Here is an 18,012-nt window from a genome sequence, read left to right as displayed (position 1 = left end):
TGAGTCAGTCGGACTTAAATATGTGGGGATAATCTTGCAAAGTGCTTATTATTTCTGCAGAGATGCTTAGCTTTCTCTGTTTCTGCTTGCAGAATGTGGAAGTGCATTCACTGCTAGTAAAATCAGTTCTATTAAGTTTACTACAGGACGAGTCTTTAAGTGTGCATGCCTCTATGCGATGGGCGATATGTGCCTTCTAATGATAGTATGTAAACTGTGACACTGCAGGTTTAACTATTTATATAATAAAGGTTTGGTTATTTGCAGGTGGAGGGGGAGGTATTGTTTGGTTGGTTTGGTTTTTTTTTTATATACATGAAACACAATTGCAGCTCAGACAGAAAAACACATATGCTCCACATTTTCAAACTGAGTGCACTTTTGAATTGGAAATATCAGTTTGATGAACCAAATGTATTTCTTTTGGGGTTTTCTTTATTTTTACTTCATGGATTTTGAGCAATTTTTCTTACCTTTTATAGTCTGTGTACACATAGAATGTGTGAGGAAAGTTCTACATCATATCAATACCAAGTAGCATGTAAATAAGCCTCTCTCCACTAATTCTGGGTTTGGGGATGGGTGGGCCCATGCCACCTCTCTCTGGACTCTGTATTCTGGCGTCTAGTGTTGTGACCAGTGTCATGAAGCTGATCATATTGATCATATGCTGTCATGTGCTGCTGTAAGCAGATAGAGGGAAATAGAAGCTACAGAAAGGGTTATCAGCACTGAGGGAAGCAGGTGTCTATTCTTTAAATGGCTTTTCAGTAACTATTGGCTGAAATAGCCTCATGCGTAAAAGCCTTTTATGAAATCAGCTTTCAATTGCTGATTTTTGTTGTTCCTTTTGAAGACTGTTTATTTCAAATCACTGAGTAATTGCATTGAATTTTATGATAGCAGTTATAAGATGTCACCTGGGTAGGAAGTAGGTTTTATTTGGAGTTTGCCTGAAAATAGTGTAATCCCATAACTTCAGGGCTCCATCTAGTTGTCATTTCACCTATTCTATCACTTGCTTGTGAACTGCATACTCATACTTGGAAATCTCTTTTGTAAAGTTAGGCAGCATCAAATACTAAGTCCTCCTTAGTATTTCAGTCCTGCTGCAGTCCAAATTTCCAGATCTTCTCTATTCAGGAGCTGTTTTAATAAATTCTTTTAGCTAACCTCTTAATTCAAACATTATTTAAACAGTACTTTATTGTATTGTTTAAAGGGGTTAAATAATTACTTTAGACTTTAAACGGCCTTTGTGTTGCTAGTGAACGTTCCTTACTGTAAATACTACTAGTTTTGCCTGCAGAATGGTCTTAGTTGTAGTTTATTCATAGTTAAATAAATAAAGCTATAACATTCAGTTTGTAAATGTTGCTGCGGTTATTAGCCTCATGCAAATGAGGCATTTATGTGATGAGTTAATGGGTTGAAGACTACCTGTAAAAATCCCAATAGGTGACATTACATGAAGAAAAGAGTAATCAAAACATTGTTCCTTGGGGATAATGTTGGAGGACAAGTCAAGTTGTATTTGAGTAGCCAGTTCCATGCTGCAGAGTGGTTGGATTAGCAGTGCAAATAGTTGCCAAACTACCAATGGCTGTTCTTCACTTGGGCACTGTGCCTTGCATGTTCTGTTGTTTTGCTTTTGGACTCAGTCTGATATCTCCATATGGTGCAGCAGTACGTGTGTAGGTTTACCAGATAAAATGTCTTGTGGGGTGTAAATCTACCTCAGTCAGTCCTCAGTATATTCTGCTGGCTCTTTCACTGCTTTAAGGCTGTAGTGGATGTTCTCTTGACCTGGTTATTCAGCTTCTGAAAATAATTTATAAAAGTTTCAGTGTGTAGGTTCTTGAACAGTTTTGAGTTAAATCAGGACCTTTCCCTTTGGGAGGGGGGAAAAATCTCAAACTGGTCGTATTGTGAATTGAAATGGAGTAGTTTAAGTTAAAGGGATGGGGTTATTGTAGAAGAAACAGTTCTGCTCAAAACGTCAATGTTACACCATAAATACTATAATCTGTATGACCTTTATTTTGCAAACAATGAAAAATGTTTGCTTCACACTTGTGAGCCCTTTGGTCAGTAGCAAATGCAGCCATGAGGTAGGTGTACTCAGAAGCAGTCAGAAGTTTTACAGTCATCAAAACAAGGTGTAGGGTTAAAGCTTTCATGCCATACAACCTGAACAGCACATGTGCAATTCAGTTTACTATCCAACAGCTCTTCTAGTCATAAAACCACTGTTTTTATACTTCTGTTAGCTAAAGCTAAATTTACATTTACAGTCTGAGATGTAGCAAACTTAAGATTCCAATCTCTTAACTTCCTGATTTGGAGCAGGGATTTCAACCCAATTCTCCTGTCTCAGAACTGTCCCCTATTTTGTTCGCAACTTCTGCTGTTGTTTCTTAATTGGTACCAAGTACTCAAACATCCATGGTTTGAGAAAAGCAGAGCAATCACTTCGAAGACTGATGACAGGCAATAAGTGTTTATCTATTAAACAGAAACCTGACTTTTCCTAAACTTTTGGAGTCAGTAGTGGTAGTAGGCTGTATTGAGAACTGAAGTCGCTAACATCTCTTACGATAGATGTCATGATTGGCAGTGCAAGAGTTCTTTGGGGTGCAGTAATGTGTGGTATAGAAAGATTGTGTTTATAGCTAAAACATGCAACTGACATTGTATGTATAGTTTGTATCTTTTAGGAGGAACCTGAATGCTATTTATGGAATACATGCATTTTTATATCTGTAGTCTCAAAAATCTTGGGAGAAATCAGATCTGCTGCTGCTGCTGAAACCTTGTAACGCACTGTTTTTACAGAGCTATGTCCATCTGGGAAAGCAGTTTGCAAATTACTACTGTGTGCAGTATACTTGGAGCTTGGTTTGGAGCATTTCCTATTCCTCTTGATTGGGATCGGCCTTGGCAGGTTAGTATGTACACCTTTATCATAAATACAACAATGTTCTGGATATGCTTGCTACGCTATTGCTCTGAAACTGTACAGGTATGTTGGACTTGCTCATAAGCTGGGTTGTGCCAAATGTTTTATGTCGTTGGAAGCATCTGTGCTTGCAGTGTTAGGATGTGAGGATGTAAAACGCAAAATTTGTACCTCCATTTTCATAGGTTCTTTGTTATAGATTTATGAGTGTCTGTTGCATGCAAATTTTTGCATGAAATAAAGCTGGTAAGTATTTTGATAAGGAGAAACTAGACAAGCTGGAAGAGAAATGTGACATGATGAAGATGGCTCCAAGTTTGCCTTCAGTCTGGCACTTTTATCGTTTATGGGTAGAGAAGGAAAGATGCTTTCTTAGTGTTTTAGTTCCACTCTGTCTTCCATCAAAGCACTTAACAGAATGCATTTTAAATGGATTTGGATTGATTTGTGGAAATGGTGGGGCCAAAGCACTGTACTAAACACTTCTGATTTCAAAGGCAGGCAAACATCAGCTTTGTAGCTGTGCAATAAAAAAATGTGAAGTTGGCATTGCAGACCCTCTCTTTATAAATCCAAATGTCTGTGTTCTTAATATTTTTGTTGGCATGAAGAAATTATTCCATTAAACGTAACTGAAGTCTGCAGTTGCCATAAAATGATGACACTAGTAACACTTCTTCCTAAACGTCCTCAGAGGATATTCCTCAGGTTACCAGACTCCTACACTCTCAGCTGAGTAGCATCTACCAGGCCTTAAGCAGATGGTTTCAAAGATTCTTCAAGAAATCAGCACAACAGGCAACACACTTTTCTCTCTGTATTGTAGAGACATTGTGGCTTACAGCTGCAACAGAAATGTGTTTTCTATGAGTAGCAAACGTTTATACCATCAGCCTTCTTTATAACAGTGTAGTAAGATAGTAAAATTTTATTTAAAAGAATAATAGACTAGGTTGATACTTTAAATAATCAAGTTTTCTTCCCTAAAAACACTCGGTTTTACTCTTTACAAGAGTAAAATCTGTATGTTTCACCATCAGTCTGGCATAGGTGTGTGTTGACAGTAGTTAATTGCTGATGGACATGAATGTAACCCAAAAGTCAAGGGATTCATTGAAGTGCAGTCTCATATCTTGTGAAGTCTTACGTACTTTCCTGGTCCAGTGAGGCAAGCACTTTTTCCTTGCTCAGTTAGGATTTTAAAGGGGCACTCACATCTGGCCAGTTTTACTTTATTCCCAAAATAAGCCTTGCTACTACTGCTGTGTATAAAAATTTCACCTTTTATGCACCAATGATATAAGGAAAACTGAATTACTGTGTCAGTAGGCTCTGATTAACAAAACAAGGACACCAATAGATTAAGGCAGATACTTTTAAGTAAAGTTTTTACTTTATTTGTCCATCTTCCCATAGTAGGAGACACAAATCTGGTAATGGCCTGGCAGCTGTTTCTGTTTGAAAACTCTGCCAAGTCAATAAAAGCCAGACACGACTGATGAAAGTTAAGCTCCATAATCTGTATTTAGACACCTAAAAAGAGATTATCTGACTCCTCAGAACAGCAAAGCATCTGCAGAAACCTCAGATACCATCACTTGTCACTAGCTGTTTCTGGGCATGAATGTTCCCTAAGGAGTTCAGGCAGCAGCAGAAACTGTATGTCTGCATTTCCCTTTCCCTTCATCATTTCCACTCCCATTTCTGACATACTCCTATACCAAAGTTGGCAGAGGAGAGTTTCTGTCAGTTTGTGCATCAAAGCAATTTTCCTCTGCCTACATCCAGAGCATTTGCTGTTGTGTTCTTGCCATTAAGTTCCTCTTATTTTTCCCCATCCCCACTTCTCTGATTTTTACCTTGTAGGGTTTAAACCAGTGGAGTGCAGGAAGAAATCAGATTTTCCATTTTGGATCTGAACTGCTTGATCATTACTTTAATCATCACATGGGCAGTTCAAGAGCAGCCATAGAGAAGTTTCAGTCCTGCAGCCTACCACTTCAACAGTCTTTGAAAGCGGAATTTTTGAAGATCTGCTGTATAGGGGGAAATGAAAGAAGTTCTTGATAAAACATGGTGTAGTTTTTAAAGTCAAATTATGTCAGCAAAGCAACACAGTGAAGCATCATAATGGGAACACATCTTCAAGGCAGAAGTGAACCTCTTGTTAAGCAGCTTATTAGAGATCCTGTTCACAACTGTCTGAAGTTTTCAATCACCTGTTGGTAATTTAGTATTTTTATGAAGGTGATCTCTTAAATATTGGTCACAGGATACAGGAGAAGGAGTTAAAAAAGATGTCCTGGTCATGCATTCTCAATAGATGCCCAGGATGCACTGCTTTGCAGTTCAGCCAAGCTGAGAGATACATGAATAAGGTTCTCTGGAAACACTGAACTGCAACAGATGACGTGAGTCTTTTGTCTTTCTCTCCCCATTGAGTAGTATGGATTCAACAACACTGGTACTGAGTTGCACATAATAGCTCTGCATTGCTGTCTCTGAAATCTTCAGAGGCAAGAGAAATTCCTGTCGTTCTTCAGAAGTTCACTGGGCATTAGCAGTGCAACCCTTTTTTATGAGAGTATTCCTTTTGGAATGATTAGAAACTCATAGTAGATTCTTTGACTGTAGCAATGAAAGAGGAGAGGAGCTTTCTGTGTTGTCTTCAGGCTAAGACAGGAAAGAAGAACGGCCCTCAAAGAATTCTGCTTTTGTCACAGATTTGCTTAGTTTGTGAAGGGAGTCTTTAGTGCAGATTGCCTATCTACTGACTGATGTATTGAAGATAAAAATACCTGTAAGTAATGCATATACAGGAGGATGTTCTCTATTAAAAAAGTACATTTATATATCTAAAAAATTCCCCCAGAAGACATGGTTGTTCAGTGTTTTGTATAGAACCTAATCCATCTGATATGCTTACAGTAACACCTACAGATTAAATCCCAAGCAAGGTGGGTTTAAAAGTAATCAGAACTTAGTCAAAATCAAATTATTTCTAGGCATCTGCATGAATAAAGTATTAAGCTGTCATGCTTCTGACATCAACTGTGTCTCGTTTTAGCCTGAAAGCAGAGAGCTTGAGGCTGATCCAAACCTGTAGGTTTGGATCTACCCTTCTCAGATACAGAAAGGCACTCAAAAGGAATAGGTTAGTCTTTGGATTCAGGACCAGCTTTTACGATAGGTTTCATCCGTGGTTGTTTTCCTTTTCTTATTTCAGACTTTCTGTTGTACACAGATTTTATTATTTTTTTCTTTAATCTGTAGTAGAAATGGTTCTGCTCTAGAACAGAAAATGTGGTTTAAATCTTATATGGGCAAGACTAAAGTGGTATTATCATACCAGAGAGCAGCGTTAAGGCCTTTACACCCCCTTGTTGCAAAATCTGGTTGTGATGTTTCTGTTGGTTATGGTTAGTGTTTGTAGTGCAACCATGTATTGTGGAAACACAACTGCATTTTTACCTTTAGCTTCAGACAATTCATTGTTTAAGGAGTGTTGTAGACAAGGCAAAATTGCTCCTACAAGAATTGGGTCAACAGTAGTGGAGAAATACCGTGTGATAAAGCAAACCAAAGGGTTGCTGCTGCTGCTGCCCTTGTATTGGTAGCCCTGAAATGTCAAACGTTGGCAAAAACATGTGACATCCAGCAGATGCGGAAATGCCCTAAATTTAGAGTGAAAAATGTGATTAGACTCTGTTAGAACAATCTAATATAACCTATTGCATGAACAGTTAAGCACTGTCTTGTATTTTTTTTCTTGATCAGGATGTAGCACTTCAGCAGATCTAGCGTCTACCCTTTGAACTGCAGGCAATGTCAGAGTGTCTACAGTCTACTTTGAGATTTCCTGCAGTCCAGTTCAGAGGGTGGAGCGAGTAAAGCCACTTCTGTGATGAGATCAGTCTTGCTCACAGAAATGGCTTCAAATTAAAATGGCCTCTAGTCACACACCTGAAGCAAACAAGAGGTTAAAGGAAAGAAAGAGTAGCAAGGATGCTGGAGTTCCAGTAGAGTATTGAATAAAGCTGCCTGCACTTTTCTGTAAGGCACCTGTTGTCTGAATCACCACGCTGGCAGTAGGAATTGCCACCTACGGCAGTTCTTATGGTGTCACTTGGTTGCTGCTTTGTGGCTGTAAAAGAAGCAGCAATTGAGGGCAACATTGAGTTCATTTTTTCCTAATCTGTCTCCCAGCCCTTAGCTGCGTGTACTGGGACCAGCATTTTTTCCTGCAGTCTTAACAGAAGAATTGAAAAATTATATTGTAGTGATCCCTTTACATCATGGTCAAGATATACTTGTAAGCTGAGAAGTCTGCAGTACCATTACCTATATCTTATCTAATCAGAAAATCAGATGTCAGCATGTCTTGTATATCTTCCACTGTAATTTGTTTTTACTTCAAATGACTCCGGACTCTTGCAGAGTAAACTTGGTATGACGTTCTCCATCAGGAGCTCCAAGTCATGTTCTAATGGCTAAAACCAAAATGCTGCTTCATTCTTAAAGCACCTTTTTACCACAATTCAGCCATGCCTCTTGCCCCTCTGCTATTTTATTTTGTACCTATGTGAAACAGTTGGTCAGGCAGGCCTACTCTATGGCTGCCCCTGGTTATAGGTCTGCAGAACTATAACCTGCAGAACTTTGTCTGCACCTATCTCAGAGAAAGGTAGAGATAGTTGCCTTATGGGCAAACAAAAAAGAACACCCCAAACTTTTCAAGACTCCCTGTGCAAGATGGGTTTCAGTTTTCTACAAGAGACTGGTAGGATAATTTTGTCAAAGTTTTGAGATTAGAACCGTTTTAGATAGCAAAATAGTTTACAACACTTAGTTATGATCACTTAAGGCTATTCTAGATGATGTTCAAAAGGTTTAAGAGTTGTACATCCATCTCTAGTTCCCTTTAGCCCTCTGATGTACAGTGGTTATGTAAGGGTTATAGTCAGGACAGTTCTAATAAAGAAACAGAAAATAACTTCATTTGTTACAGTTACTCAGTTTTTTCAGATTGCTTATTTCAAGTTGATGGTGTTCTTTTAATAACCGCATGTGATTAGGATCCTGCCTTCATGTGAGAAGTGGCACCTTAAAGCACACCACCACTGAAACAGAACAGCATCATTTAGGTGTTTCTAGACATGTCATGACACATCCTTTCTCTGCTCAGCCCAAGGTAATTTAGTTGCAGAACAAGGTGGTATAATTAAAGATCAAAACCTTATCAGCACACTTTATATGCGGTGTATTCCAGACATCCCATTTGTTACTGCCAGCTGAATTTTGGAAACCGTGAAGTTTCTGGGTTCATTGACTGGTTTGATAACAAACTTTAGAACCAGGTTCCTGGGTTTACTGTGTGCCTGCCCACCCATCCATCTGTCTTTTTGCAGCATAATTGTGATCTGTAGTACCTGATCTGATAAAAAGTGACTTTGAAGCAATATTCTGCCTACAGTGTTTTTATATTCATTAGGTGAAAGGGAAATTGATTTATTCCCTCTTTGTACTGGAAACATAGTAGGTAGTGCTGATATAACTCCAATGAGTAGATTGACTGCCACATAATTGAGTTGATATGAATGTAAGTATTAGCCTAGATACCTCTCGGACATTTGTAACCTGAAAAATCATCTAGAGAATCTTGGGTAGGTGCTTACCGAAACAGGACTGTAAACTTTCATATTGGTGTGTTATTGTTAACACAGCTCACAGAGTTACCTTCTCGTATCTGCTTTTGGAGCTACCACCTACTGTGAATTTTTTGTTGTAAAAGAAGTTGCTATACGAGTAGAAGTGATAATATCCAGTGTTTGATTTCAGTTCCTTTTTAACACAGGTAGAAGCTTGTCCCACTTTCATGTGGTTATCATTGTTTATTTAATGATATGTTTCCTTGATGTAAACCTTAAGGGTGAAATCAAAGGCAGTTACACTTGCTGTAATTTTATAACGCAAATCCACAAAATCACCTTCTAGTTACAAATGCCAGCCTGCAGAAAACCCCCTCACACTTTCTTCTCCTCGGCATGTGCTTGTCAACACACACATTCTGTACAATGCCATAAGACACTTTTAGTTAACATGTGCATGCAACCAGAATAGATTGAAGGCATGTACTGATTTTTTTAAAGAGAGTACAGACTAAACAATCGGGAATTTAAGGCATGTTAGAAACGGGGAGGGAAAGTCATTGTGCTCATTTATTCAGTTTTAAAATGAAACAGAAAATACGACATAGCTTTCTCGTTGACAGTCAGAAATGGATCTTTTGAAATAGTAAGCATACAAAAAAGAATGGCATTTAGGAATATGAGAAGAACACTCATCTGAAGAATGGGACCAGGTTACTAAACCCACAAAATATATAGTATTTGCATTTGTATCATTAAAGTTCCAGCTGTCAGCTGCTTACTTTGTGTGATCTAAAACTTCATTAGGGTGTTGCTGCTCTGGCCCCTAAGAATCTGGCCTTTATGTTCTTATCAATGTCTATGTAATTCCCATTGCATGGGATGCAATTTACAGACTTGTAATAGATGACAACGCTGTCATGCAGTCAGAATTCTGATTTAACTAGCTACATGAATAGTACAGCAGAGCTAGATAACCTTGTTGGGATCCTGCAACATGCTCTGCTTTCCATGCAGTATGTTAAGCATTCTCACATCAGTTCACAGGTGTTCTAAAGAGCACTGAGGAAATGTGTACTGAAAGGTTGGCAATTGGTATTTTGAGTCCTTATTCTTAAAATGAATTCTGATAGACACTAGAAACTAGTGTTCTGCATTGTCTTATTTAGCAAGCCTAAAGAAACCTCTGTTAAGTTCTACTACTGCTGCCAGATGAAATGACCAAACAAAAACTAAACAAATAGCAGAAGTCAGGATCATCTTCCATAAACCCCTGGCCCATGCTCTGTCCCTTAAAATGTAAGTTTAGTTCTTGGTAAGCATACAGATGGAGATTTGTTTTTGTCAAGTTGCTGTTCAGACTCCTAGTAATCATATGCAGGTTGGTAAAATTGCCCTTTTCCACATGCATCCGACATGTAAACTGAGTCATACTAGGCTGTGAGGATGGGAGCTGATGCTTCCCAGCTGCTGGGCCAGACAAAGCATTTCACGGCAGTTTCCTAAAGAACGTTCTGTCCTGTCTCCTGCATTCCCCGCACTTTTCTCTCCAGATCAATCTTCTTCCCTCCCTGCTTTCTCCCCCCTCAAAGCGCGCAGTCAGGCAGTGTTGCCTAACATTGTATTCCCCTGTTGCTGACCCAGCCTAGACATGACATCAGTACTGGGATGGGGTATGTCAGCTTCCTCATGGCAGAAGGGAGCATAAAGTAGGAGAAACTGAGCTGAATAGTTCTCAGGGGATGAAAGGGGTGTATTACAAGTTGCATACTTTGAATAAGCAGAATGGAATCCCTTAGAACAGGCAGATGCGTATTAGGTTTTTATCACTTAGAAGCAGTTCATTCCAAGTCAGGGAAGCTAAACCAAGTTTAAGAGATAATATGAACGGCAGGGCAAAAGCAGACCAATCAAGCAAGTCAAATTAATTTAAAAAGGTCCAGCTGGAAGTGATTTGGTCTCAGAAAAATGAGGCCAGCAGCTAATGCAGAATAAAGCAAACCGCTTTCATAGACAAAAAGCATATCCAAGGGCTGTTACTTTAGTGCAGCTGATGTGCTTAAGAGTCACATCTTAATGTGTCTTTGACAACTTGCAGCTTTATATCGCCTGGCTATATGTAGCCTGAAGGCCAGCAGTCAAGAAAGAGGTGCAGAACTAGGATCATTATGTGTTAGTTGTTTTTTGCCCTGCCTTAAGGGTTAGCAAACATAGCATTAGGATAGCAATGTTCTGAAGTCCCGGCTTTTAACCCCTGTGCTTAGGGAGTTTTCAAAAGGCCCATCAAACTGCTGTTGGAACTACTTTAAGCCATCTGACCAGCATAATGAGTACCTGGCCTAGTACCCTTCTGTTCTGCACCCCTAAAAGTGATGAGATGGTGTATTTTTTCTGTCTCATTCACAGACAGCGAGATGGAGTGGTTTATGGTTTCTTCCCTTTGCCCCCTATCTATCTTTGCCAGCTGCCATTGCTGAGGTTTGGATTTCAGAGTTCAGAGATTCAGGTGTTAAATGAAACAGCCTGAAACTTCTGTAAGCTAACATTGATTTTTAAAAAGCAAAAAGTGAATGTTTTGGAAGACAGAGGCATAATTAGTATTGAGAGTTACATAACTTGAAAAACCACGTTCAAGGTTGCAGTTCAGTCAGGTAAGAGAAGCTACAACAATCATCAGAGATCCTTTTAATCGTACCAGCAATCGTCCACTATACACAATATAGCAAAACATACAGGGTCAACAGGTTATCAGGGATATTGACTCTAGTTAAGAGAGCATGAAAAATTCAGAGTCCCACACCTACCTATACTTCTGAAAAGCAAACAGGCAACTACAGATTCACCTAATGTAGGTAAGATTTAATGCAGGATCATTGATCGCTCAGAGATTTTGATGTCAAAAGACCACTGAGTTATGAAGCCTCTGTCTATAGTTTTGTGGCTATTAGACTGGTATTTGATTTCATCAGCAGAGAAAAAAGTACGACTCCTGTTCCAGCTGAATGGTACTGAGTGAGCAGCTGGGGTTGCATGGACATCTTTTATTGTTTTGTCCTTTAGATGTGTGTAATATGCAAAATGCTAGAAATAACTTAATTACATTTCATTTAAAAGTTGAAAAGATCCACCTGAAATGTAAGTTTAGCCAAGGCCACAAATTCACATGAGTTTTAAATATACATAATATCTTACCATGTCAAAGCATCTCAAGGCTTTTAATAGAAGATTTCCAATATCACTGTTAATGAAAACAAGCAAGTCTTTGGTTTGAGAGGCAACAGCCAAAATATTCAGCAACAAAAACAAGTAGCACAGACAGAATGTCCAGAAATAAGAATGAAACAAGGTCAATAAAGAGTACCTAAGGCACCTTGTTTATAGTCATCTTTGCTACACTCCTTAAGACCTCCAAATAACGTATAAAATTGCAAATGCTAGGGAATGTGAAGATGAAACAGCTGAGGACAAAATAAGTTACTCTTATTCCTAGTTAAAATTGCCATGATCAGAGGATGTGAATAAATGCATTTTCCCACAATAGTGAAGAGAAGAATCAGAGCTAGGAAAATGAATGGAGGAACCAGTACCATTAAGAGTAAACTCATTTGATATTCATGAATTGCAGTCTTGGCCGGACACCAAGACGTGGATATTTTCTTTAATGTCTACTTCATGTCTCAGTCTCAAGTACCACAGAAGGTGGAAACCACCCTTTAGTCAAAATTAAAATAGGGGAGTGCAGTCTGCGCTTGCTTCAGGAATATGCACTGGACAGCAGGAAGTGCAAAACTGTCCTTGCAAAAACAACATGCAAAGGGGAATTTTGAAGAGGGTGGGAATTTAGTTTATTCGACTGCTTTAATTGCTTAGCTGAGATTTCCATCAAATGCAGTCTGTAGGTGACAGGTAATATAAGCTACATCTCAGGACAGACTGGATAAGTCTTGTTCTGGCCACTCCTTCCTGCAAATCAATACCAGTTAAAAAAGGGGGGGGTAGGGGAAAAAAACCCGTTACTTTGCACTAGATGGTTTGTGAGACTGAGTCAGCTGTATTGAGTATAAGAACAGCTCCCTGTTCTTACACTAGGAAGAAGAGAGCTTTAATTCTAAGCTCTAGAACGTAAGTGGCTTACTACATGTTTGCTGAAGTGGGTGCAAGATGGTGAGTTTCCAAATTTGTGTTCCCTCCCTGCTGCTAGCTAGGGGGAGATTCAGCCCTTTGCCTACTCTTCAAGACAAAAAACATAAAGAAAACCCCTCTATCCATCTCAGTCTCTGGCCTGTTTGAATAGCAGTTCATCCATACACACCTCTAAAGGTTTCAGAACACCATGAGAGATTGGAATCGCCAAGACATCTGTGGGTTTCCAGATGTACACAGCAGAACAGGAAGTCGGGTTAGCTGAATGCTTCAGGGGGGATATAAAGACTTTACATTTTTTCACATAGTTTTGGGAATATGGAACTAAACTCTGCAATAGCCAGAAGCCTGGTTACATTTTAATGCATATTGGTTAAAAACTGTACAACAGCATTTAGTGTTCATGAAGATGATTGTTACCCTTTTGGCATTTTTAGGAAAGCACGCCGAGCTTTAGAGTAAGACTCTACTGTCTTTCAGTACCTAGGTTTTGTGCTCACCAAGTACAAAAGAACCACAGACATTTTCCTCATTGTCTGCTTTTACCTTGTGTTCTCCCCTCAGGTATGGCCCATTTCCTGTTCCTTCGGAGCTACCTTTGGCTATGTGGCTGGTCTGATTATTGCACCTCTGTGGATACACTGGAATCGGAAGCAGCTTACATACAAAAGCAGATAACTGGAGCAAAGAGAGACAAGGTATTTCTTTGTGCAGATCCCATACAGACTGTGCAAAAATTGGGGGGGGGGGTGTGTTTATAAGATATATATATTTATGTATAGTCAAAGCAGAAGACTGTCCAAATTCATTTAGAGTATTTCAGGCCAAGCATCTCCACTCGATAAAATCACATAGACGCCATTTCAGCATGGTGCAGTTTTTGCTTCCTCTAGACTATGTAACCCTGAGAGATTGTACCTTCCAGTCTGAATAAAATACTTGTAACAGATACGGTGGCTTCTTATTACAAGTTTGTTGAGTCTGATTTTATTCCTCTGGATTTCACTAGTTGTAGAAGGCAGAACCATCGTTTTAGCTTTCAAACCTGTAACAACTTTGCCGTGTACTTAATGCATTGTGTTTAAATTCAGTAGAATTTCACAGTAAGCCTGGCCATTGTCAAATGTGGTTCACGTGATCAAACAGCAGTTTATGCATCTTGAGCCTATTCTCTTCTTCACTGTGTGTTTCTTTGGAGTTAGAATGGCTATAATAGCTTCATCAAAAACGGTCTTCAGTCCTTTCTGCGTTAAAGCTGAACACTCCACATAGCAGTAGGCTCCTATCTGTCAAGAAAATAAGTTAATTCAACAACAGTACATTTCAGCTGTTCAGTTTTAAGTGTGCACTTCTGCGTATCTCTTTTTCTCTAGTGACATCACAATGTTTGGCTGTGATCTAGAAAAGCTACCTGCATGTGCATCCCCCTGTAGAAGAAAAGATTTGTCTTTTGGTCAAAGATCTGGAATGCATTTATGTTGGGTTTGTTTACAAAGGAAGAGTATTAAATAAGCTCTTTGGCCTGCCACTGGAGTCCTAAGGTATTTTTCGATAACTAAACAGCAAAAAAGAATTACAGAATTATGACCAATTTATGTTTCAAAAATAAGACTGTAAGTAAGATCTTTATGTGCATTATCCACACAGTGTGTTAAAACGGTAGTACAGCATGCTCAAATAATTGCTTTAAGATGATTTCAACATTTTGCTAGAGGAGGAGAGGTCCCTTCCAACCTCAACAACTCTGTGATTTTAATTCACTCTTGACCGATGCTTGTGTAGTATTTACAAGTGTCTACAAAGAAACATAGAACCACTACTACCAGGGAAGTGCTATTACACAGGTCTGCTTGTTAGCTGTGTTCAGCAGTGTAAGTAAATATTGTTAACTGATAACCTGTCAGAAGGTTTTCATACATTGAAGTAGTAAAGAAAAAGGCAGTTGGTAATAGGGTTTTTTTGCTTCTTTGCTACTTGCTTTCAGCTAGGAGCTTACCTCTTTAGCCAACTTCTGTCCTTGCTCCACAGATATGGGCTTCTCTTTCATGTCATTCAGTCTTGCCAGAGTTTTTGGGTCATCACGAAGATCAATCTAGCAAGGAAGGTAGCAGTCATGTTGGGATACTTTTCCTCAACAAAAGTCAGCAGGCTATATAATACCCTCTTTTAGACGCAAAAGCATTTATTTAATGGAGTATTGTATGTATACAGATGGAGTCATGCATGATTCAGATCATGGACCCTTCCTGATCCAAAAAGTCCTGAAAGTTTAAGCTGTGAACTACCACCTTTAATCCAGAAGGAACAAATGTATATTCTGTAATTCAGCTCTTTGATAAGATGTGACCATCTTGGAATGCCAGAAGGTACATCCAGCAGTGGCAGAAGGCTTTAACCCAAAGATAATATCAACATGTGGATCACTTTGTAATTGAAGCCCTGTCCACTGGTCACAAGAAGCAGGAGGAAATTATCTCACTTCTTCCTTTGCTCCTTTGCTTCAGCAAATATTGTATATGACCAACAACTGTAGACCCATGTACATGGGTATAAATAGACATATATATAAATATTCCTTAAATCCTCTGACTTTCTAGAAAGTCCCAAGGAGAGATGGAGCCAATTTTGCCACTCTGTTTACACTGAATGTATTTTAACAAAATGCAGGTAGCCCATTAGAGAACACCACAAATCTAGGGTTTCTGCCACTTGCTAGGGTTGTTCTTCCAAAGCCAGAAGCCTGTTGGCCCTGAATTTCCAGCCCAAAGAAAAGGCACCATACAATGATCTGAATTGTTTAAATAAAGTATAACAGAACCAGATATACCTGTGTTCCTACTAGTAAAAAGGGAACATTAGGTGCATATTCCTTCAACTCTGGTACCCACTCTTCCTTCACATTTTGAAATGAAGCAGGGTTTACCACTGAGAAGCAGATAAGGAAGACATCGGTCATAGGATAAGATAAAGGTCTCAGACGATCATAGTCTTCCTAGGAAAGAAAAAGTCTGTTATCTGCAATATTAAATGGTATTTTGTTAATTTTAACAGTTAGGTATAGAAACTCTGTTCAATATTTCAGAAATGTTGAGGCAAACTTTCTGAATGCTTGCAACTCTTCTAGGTTAATCAGCGTGGTTCTTAGAGGGAAATGACATAAATATATTGAAAAGCAGTGTGAATATTAACTTACTTCTGTACCAGAATATACAGAAGACTACCCCTTCAGAAGTTTTAAGTTAATAAAAAGACTTATGGTTCAAACATACTCAAAGGTTAGCACTTCTTTGACCAAAGAGGAATAAGCAGATATGACTGCTATAAAGCCATGCAGATAATACAAAGCTAGACTAGATTAAGGCTAATTAATGCAGTTGAGTCTTCTCCTTTGGATCGTATGTAGAGGTGGTATTTAAGGCCCTCTTAAGAATTTTCTTTCTGTCTCTTAGAAACTTTGCTGTCCTGTTGCTAGTGACTGGGCAAAGTAAGGATCAGAGCGACCTTTTTTATCCAGACTGCTTTCTGTAAGCAAGACCAGCGAAAAGCGGGAAGGAACACTATTAGGGAACACTCAGGATCAAGAACACCATCAGGGGAATATTAATGCCCTTTGGTGGGGGGAAGTTAGTGTGAAAAGATTCTTACTTGAGTCATTTAGAGCCATAACATCTAAAGCCACCGGTCCTACAGCCAGGGCATACAGTACAATACCTAGGAGCATTGTCCCATTGTAAACCAGTTCTCTCTAGCAAAAAAGAAAGTGAATTGCCAGTCAACCAATGCTTTACCATTCCTACCTTTGGCTTTTTTGTTTGGCTGGTTGGTTTTTAACACAGATAAGTAAGACTGAGCTGGTTTTATGCCATCTCTCCCACCATAAACACCAATTTATTATGGCTGCTGCAGCAGCCTCCCTCCTCCCCATGTAAGCTCCCCATCTTAATTAAATCTCACAAATATTGGAACAATTTGTTCATTAAAGGTAGAGACAGAAACAGAATTCAACTCCATGGTTGAATCAAGCCAGAAAATCAAATTTTCATTTCCTTGGCAACAGTCACATTACCAGGTTATTAAACTATAGTGGCACCCTCAAAACAGCCCTTCATTGACTGATAGGTTTTTAAAGATGGTGTCACTAGCATTTCAGAAGACACATGAAAACCTCCTCAGAACAGTTTCTGCTAGGCCCATCTTTTCATTTGAGAGTCAACAGCTATGGGAAGAGGGCCGTTATCCTCATCATGAAATGGAGGAATGACAAGCACTGGAGGAGATTCTGCACTAGCGGGGGGTGACCATTGGCCAGTACTCTTTTAGTGTCAATCTACATGATAACTCGTATTTGGAATCAGTATTCTCATGTGCCATTGTGGTTATACGCTCTCCTGCCAGTCTTGGATGCTTTCCAGTTTTGTCAGTAGGCTAGAGCATACGTGGCTGTAAGCATGGGCTCCCAGTTTCACAACCACAGTAACTGGCACTACTGGGAAACCACAGCATTTGACTGGCCTATCTGGAGATCAGTTGTTCCTGCTAGTGTCAGCCTCCTATCCTGATGCAAAAGAAAACACCCAGGAACCTTGTCTTTTCCGCATCTGTGGAATTCATCATGAAAGGCAGAAATAACTTTAAGAGCATCACAACAGCAACTTGAAACTATTCAACGTTCAGTTCTCTTTTTAGGCATGTATTTTACGTTTCACTTCTACTCCTGAATATAGTTAGGTACTGATCAGGGTTGCCACTCTGTTTTCTGGGTGGAGATTGAAATCCTAAAAGCAGCTTCCCAACTGCAAATTACACTGGTCCCTGGAGTACAAAATCTGCATGCAAGAACACAGAGGCAGATCCGTCAGCTGCTCTTGAATTCAGCTCTGCTAAATCACACATGGGGTATTACTGAATAGGTTTTCTTTAAAGAAAAGATCTAGTTTAAAGTCATAATTCATTCCTGCTACTAAAGAGCTGCCTTTACTACATTCAACGTTTTCTAAAGTCCTCACATCTGGGCTACAATAACAAGAATACTGTCTGCATTAAATGCTGGAATGGAGAAGACACTTCACTGTCACCAGAAATTACTCTTAGTCCATTGGCCTTAAAATACCTCTTCAGTTAATCCATTTGAAATTGCAGATGGACTTTTTATTCATGGCAAATACTAATCAGTTTCTCATCTCAAAGCTTGGTTTACTTCATTTTACTTTATGTTTGTATGGTTTACTTCAAAACTTTTGTATTTATCTTTTTTAATCCCAT

The 18,012-nt window shown here is 39.1% G+C and overlaps 2 protein-coding genes across 6 annotated transcripts in view; one reads left to right on the top strand and one right to left on the bottom strand.

Moving 5' to 3' along the window:
- PIGF (phosphatidylinositol glycan anchor biosynthesis class F) overlaps nt 1–15,138 on the top strand; it is a 20,582-nt gene extending 5,444 nt beyond the window's left edge. The window contains exons 5-7 of one of the 3 annotated variants that reach the window (XM_062637019.1): nt 2,836–2,944; nt 13,315–13,448; nt 14,779–15,138. In XM_062637019.1, the coding sequence (XP_062493003.1) occupies nt 2,836–2,944; nt 13,315–13,428 (223 nt within the window). In that variant the 3' untranslated portion in view covers nt 13,429–13,448; nt 14,779–15,138. Of the gene's footprint in view, nt 1–2,835; nt 2,945–13,314; nt 13,700–14,123; nt 14,276–14,778 lie in introns of those variants that run through there. The other 2 variants (XM_062637018.1, XM_062637017.1) reach the window with 2 other exon arrangements.
- The window catches only part of RHOQ (ras homolog family member Q), a 16,454-nt gene continuing 12,150 nt past the window's right edge, over nt 13,709–18,012 (bottom strand). The window contains exons 3-5 of one of the 3 annotated variants that reach the window (XM_062637022.1): nt 15,578–15,742; nt 14,747–14,842; nt 13,709–14,036 (exon numbers count right to left, since the gene is read on the bottom strand). In XM_062637022.1, coding sequence (XP_062493006.1) covers nt 13,881–14,036; nt 14,747–14,842; nt 15,578–15,742 — 417 coding nt within the window. In that variant the 3' untranslated portion in view covers nt 13,709–13,880. The remainder of the gene's footprint in view (nt 14,037–14,746; nt 14,843–15,577; nt 15,743–18,012) is intronic. The other 2 variants (XM_062637023.1, XM_062637021.1) reach the window with 2 other exon arrangements.

The sequence above is a fragment of the Pezoporus occidentalis genome, unplaced genomic scaffold (assembly GCF_034315485.1).
Source record: "Pezoporus occidentalis ecotype Australia unplaced genomic scaffold, CSIRO_AGI_Poc_V1 ctg50, whole genome shotgun sequence".
Classification (NCBI taxonomy): domain Eukaryota; kingdom Metazoa; phylum Chordata; class Aves; order Psittaciformes; family Psittacidae; genus Pezoporus; species Pezoporus occidentalis.
The sequence above is the reverse complement of the archived record's forward strand: the minus strand, read 5'-3'. Positions and strand labels throughout refer to the sequence as shown.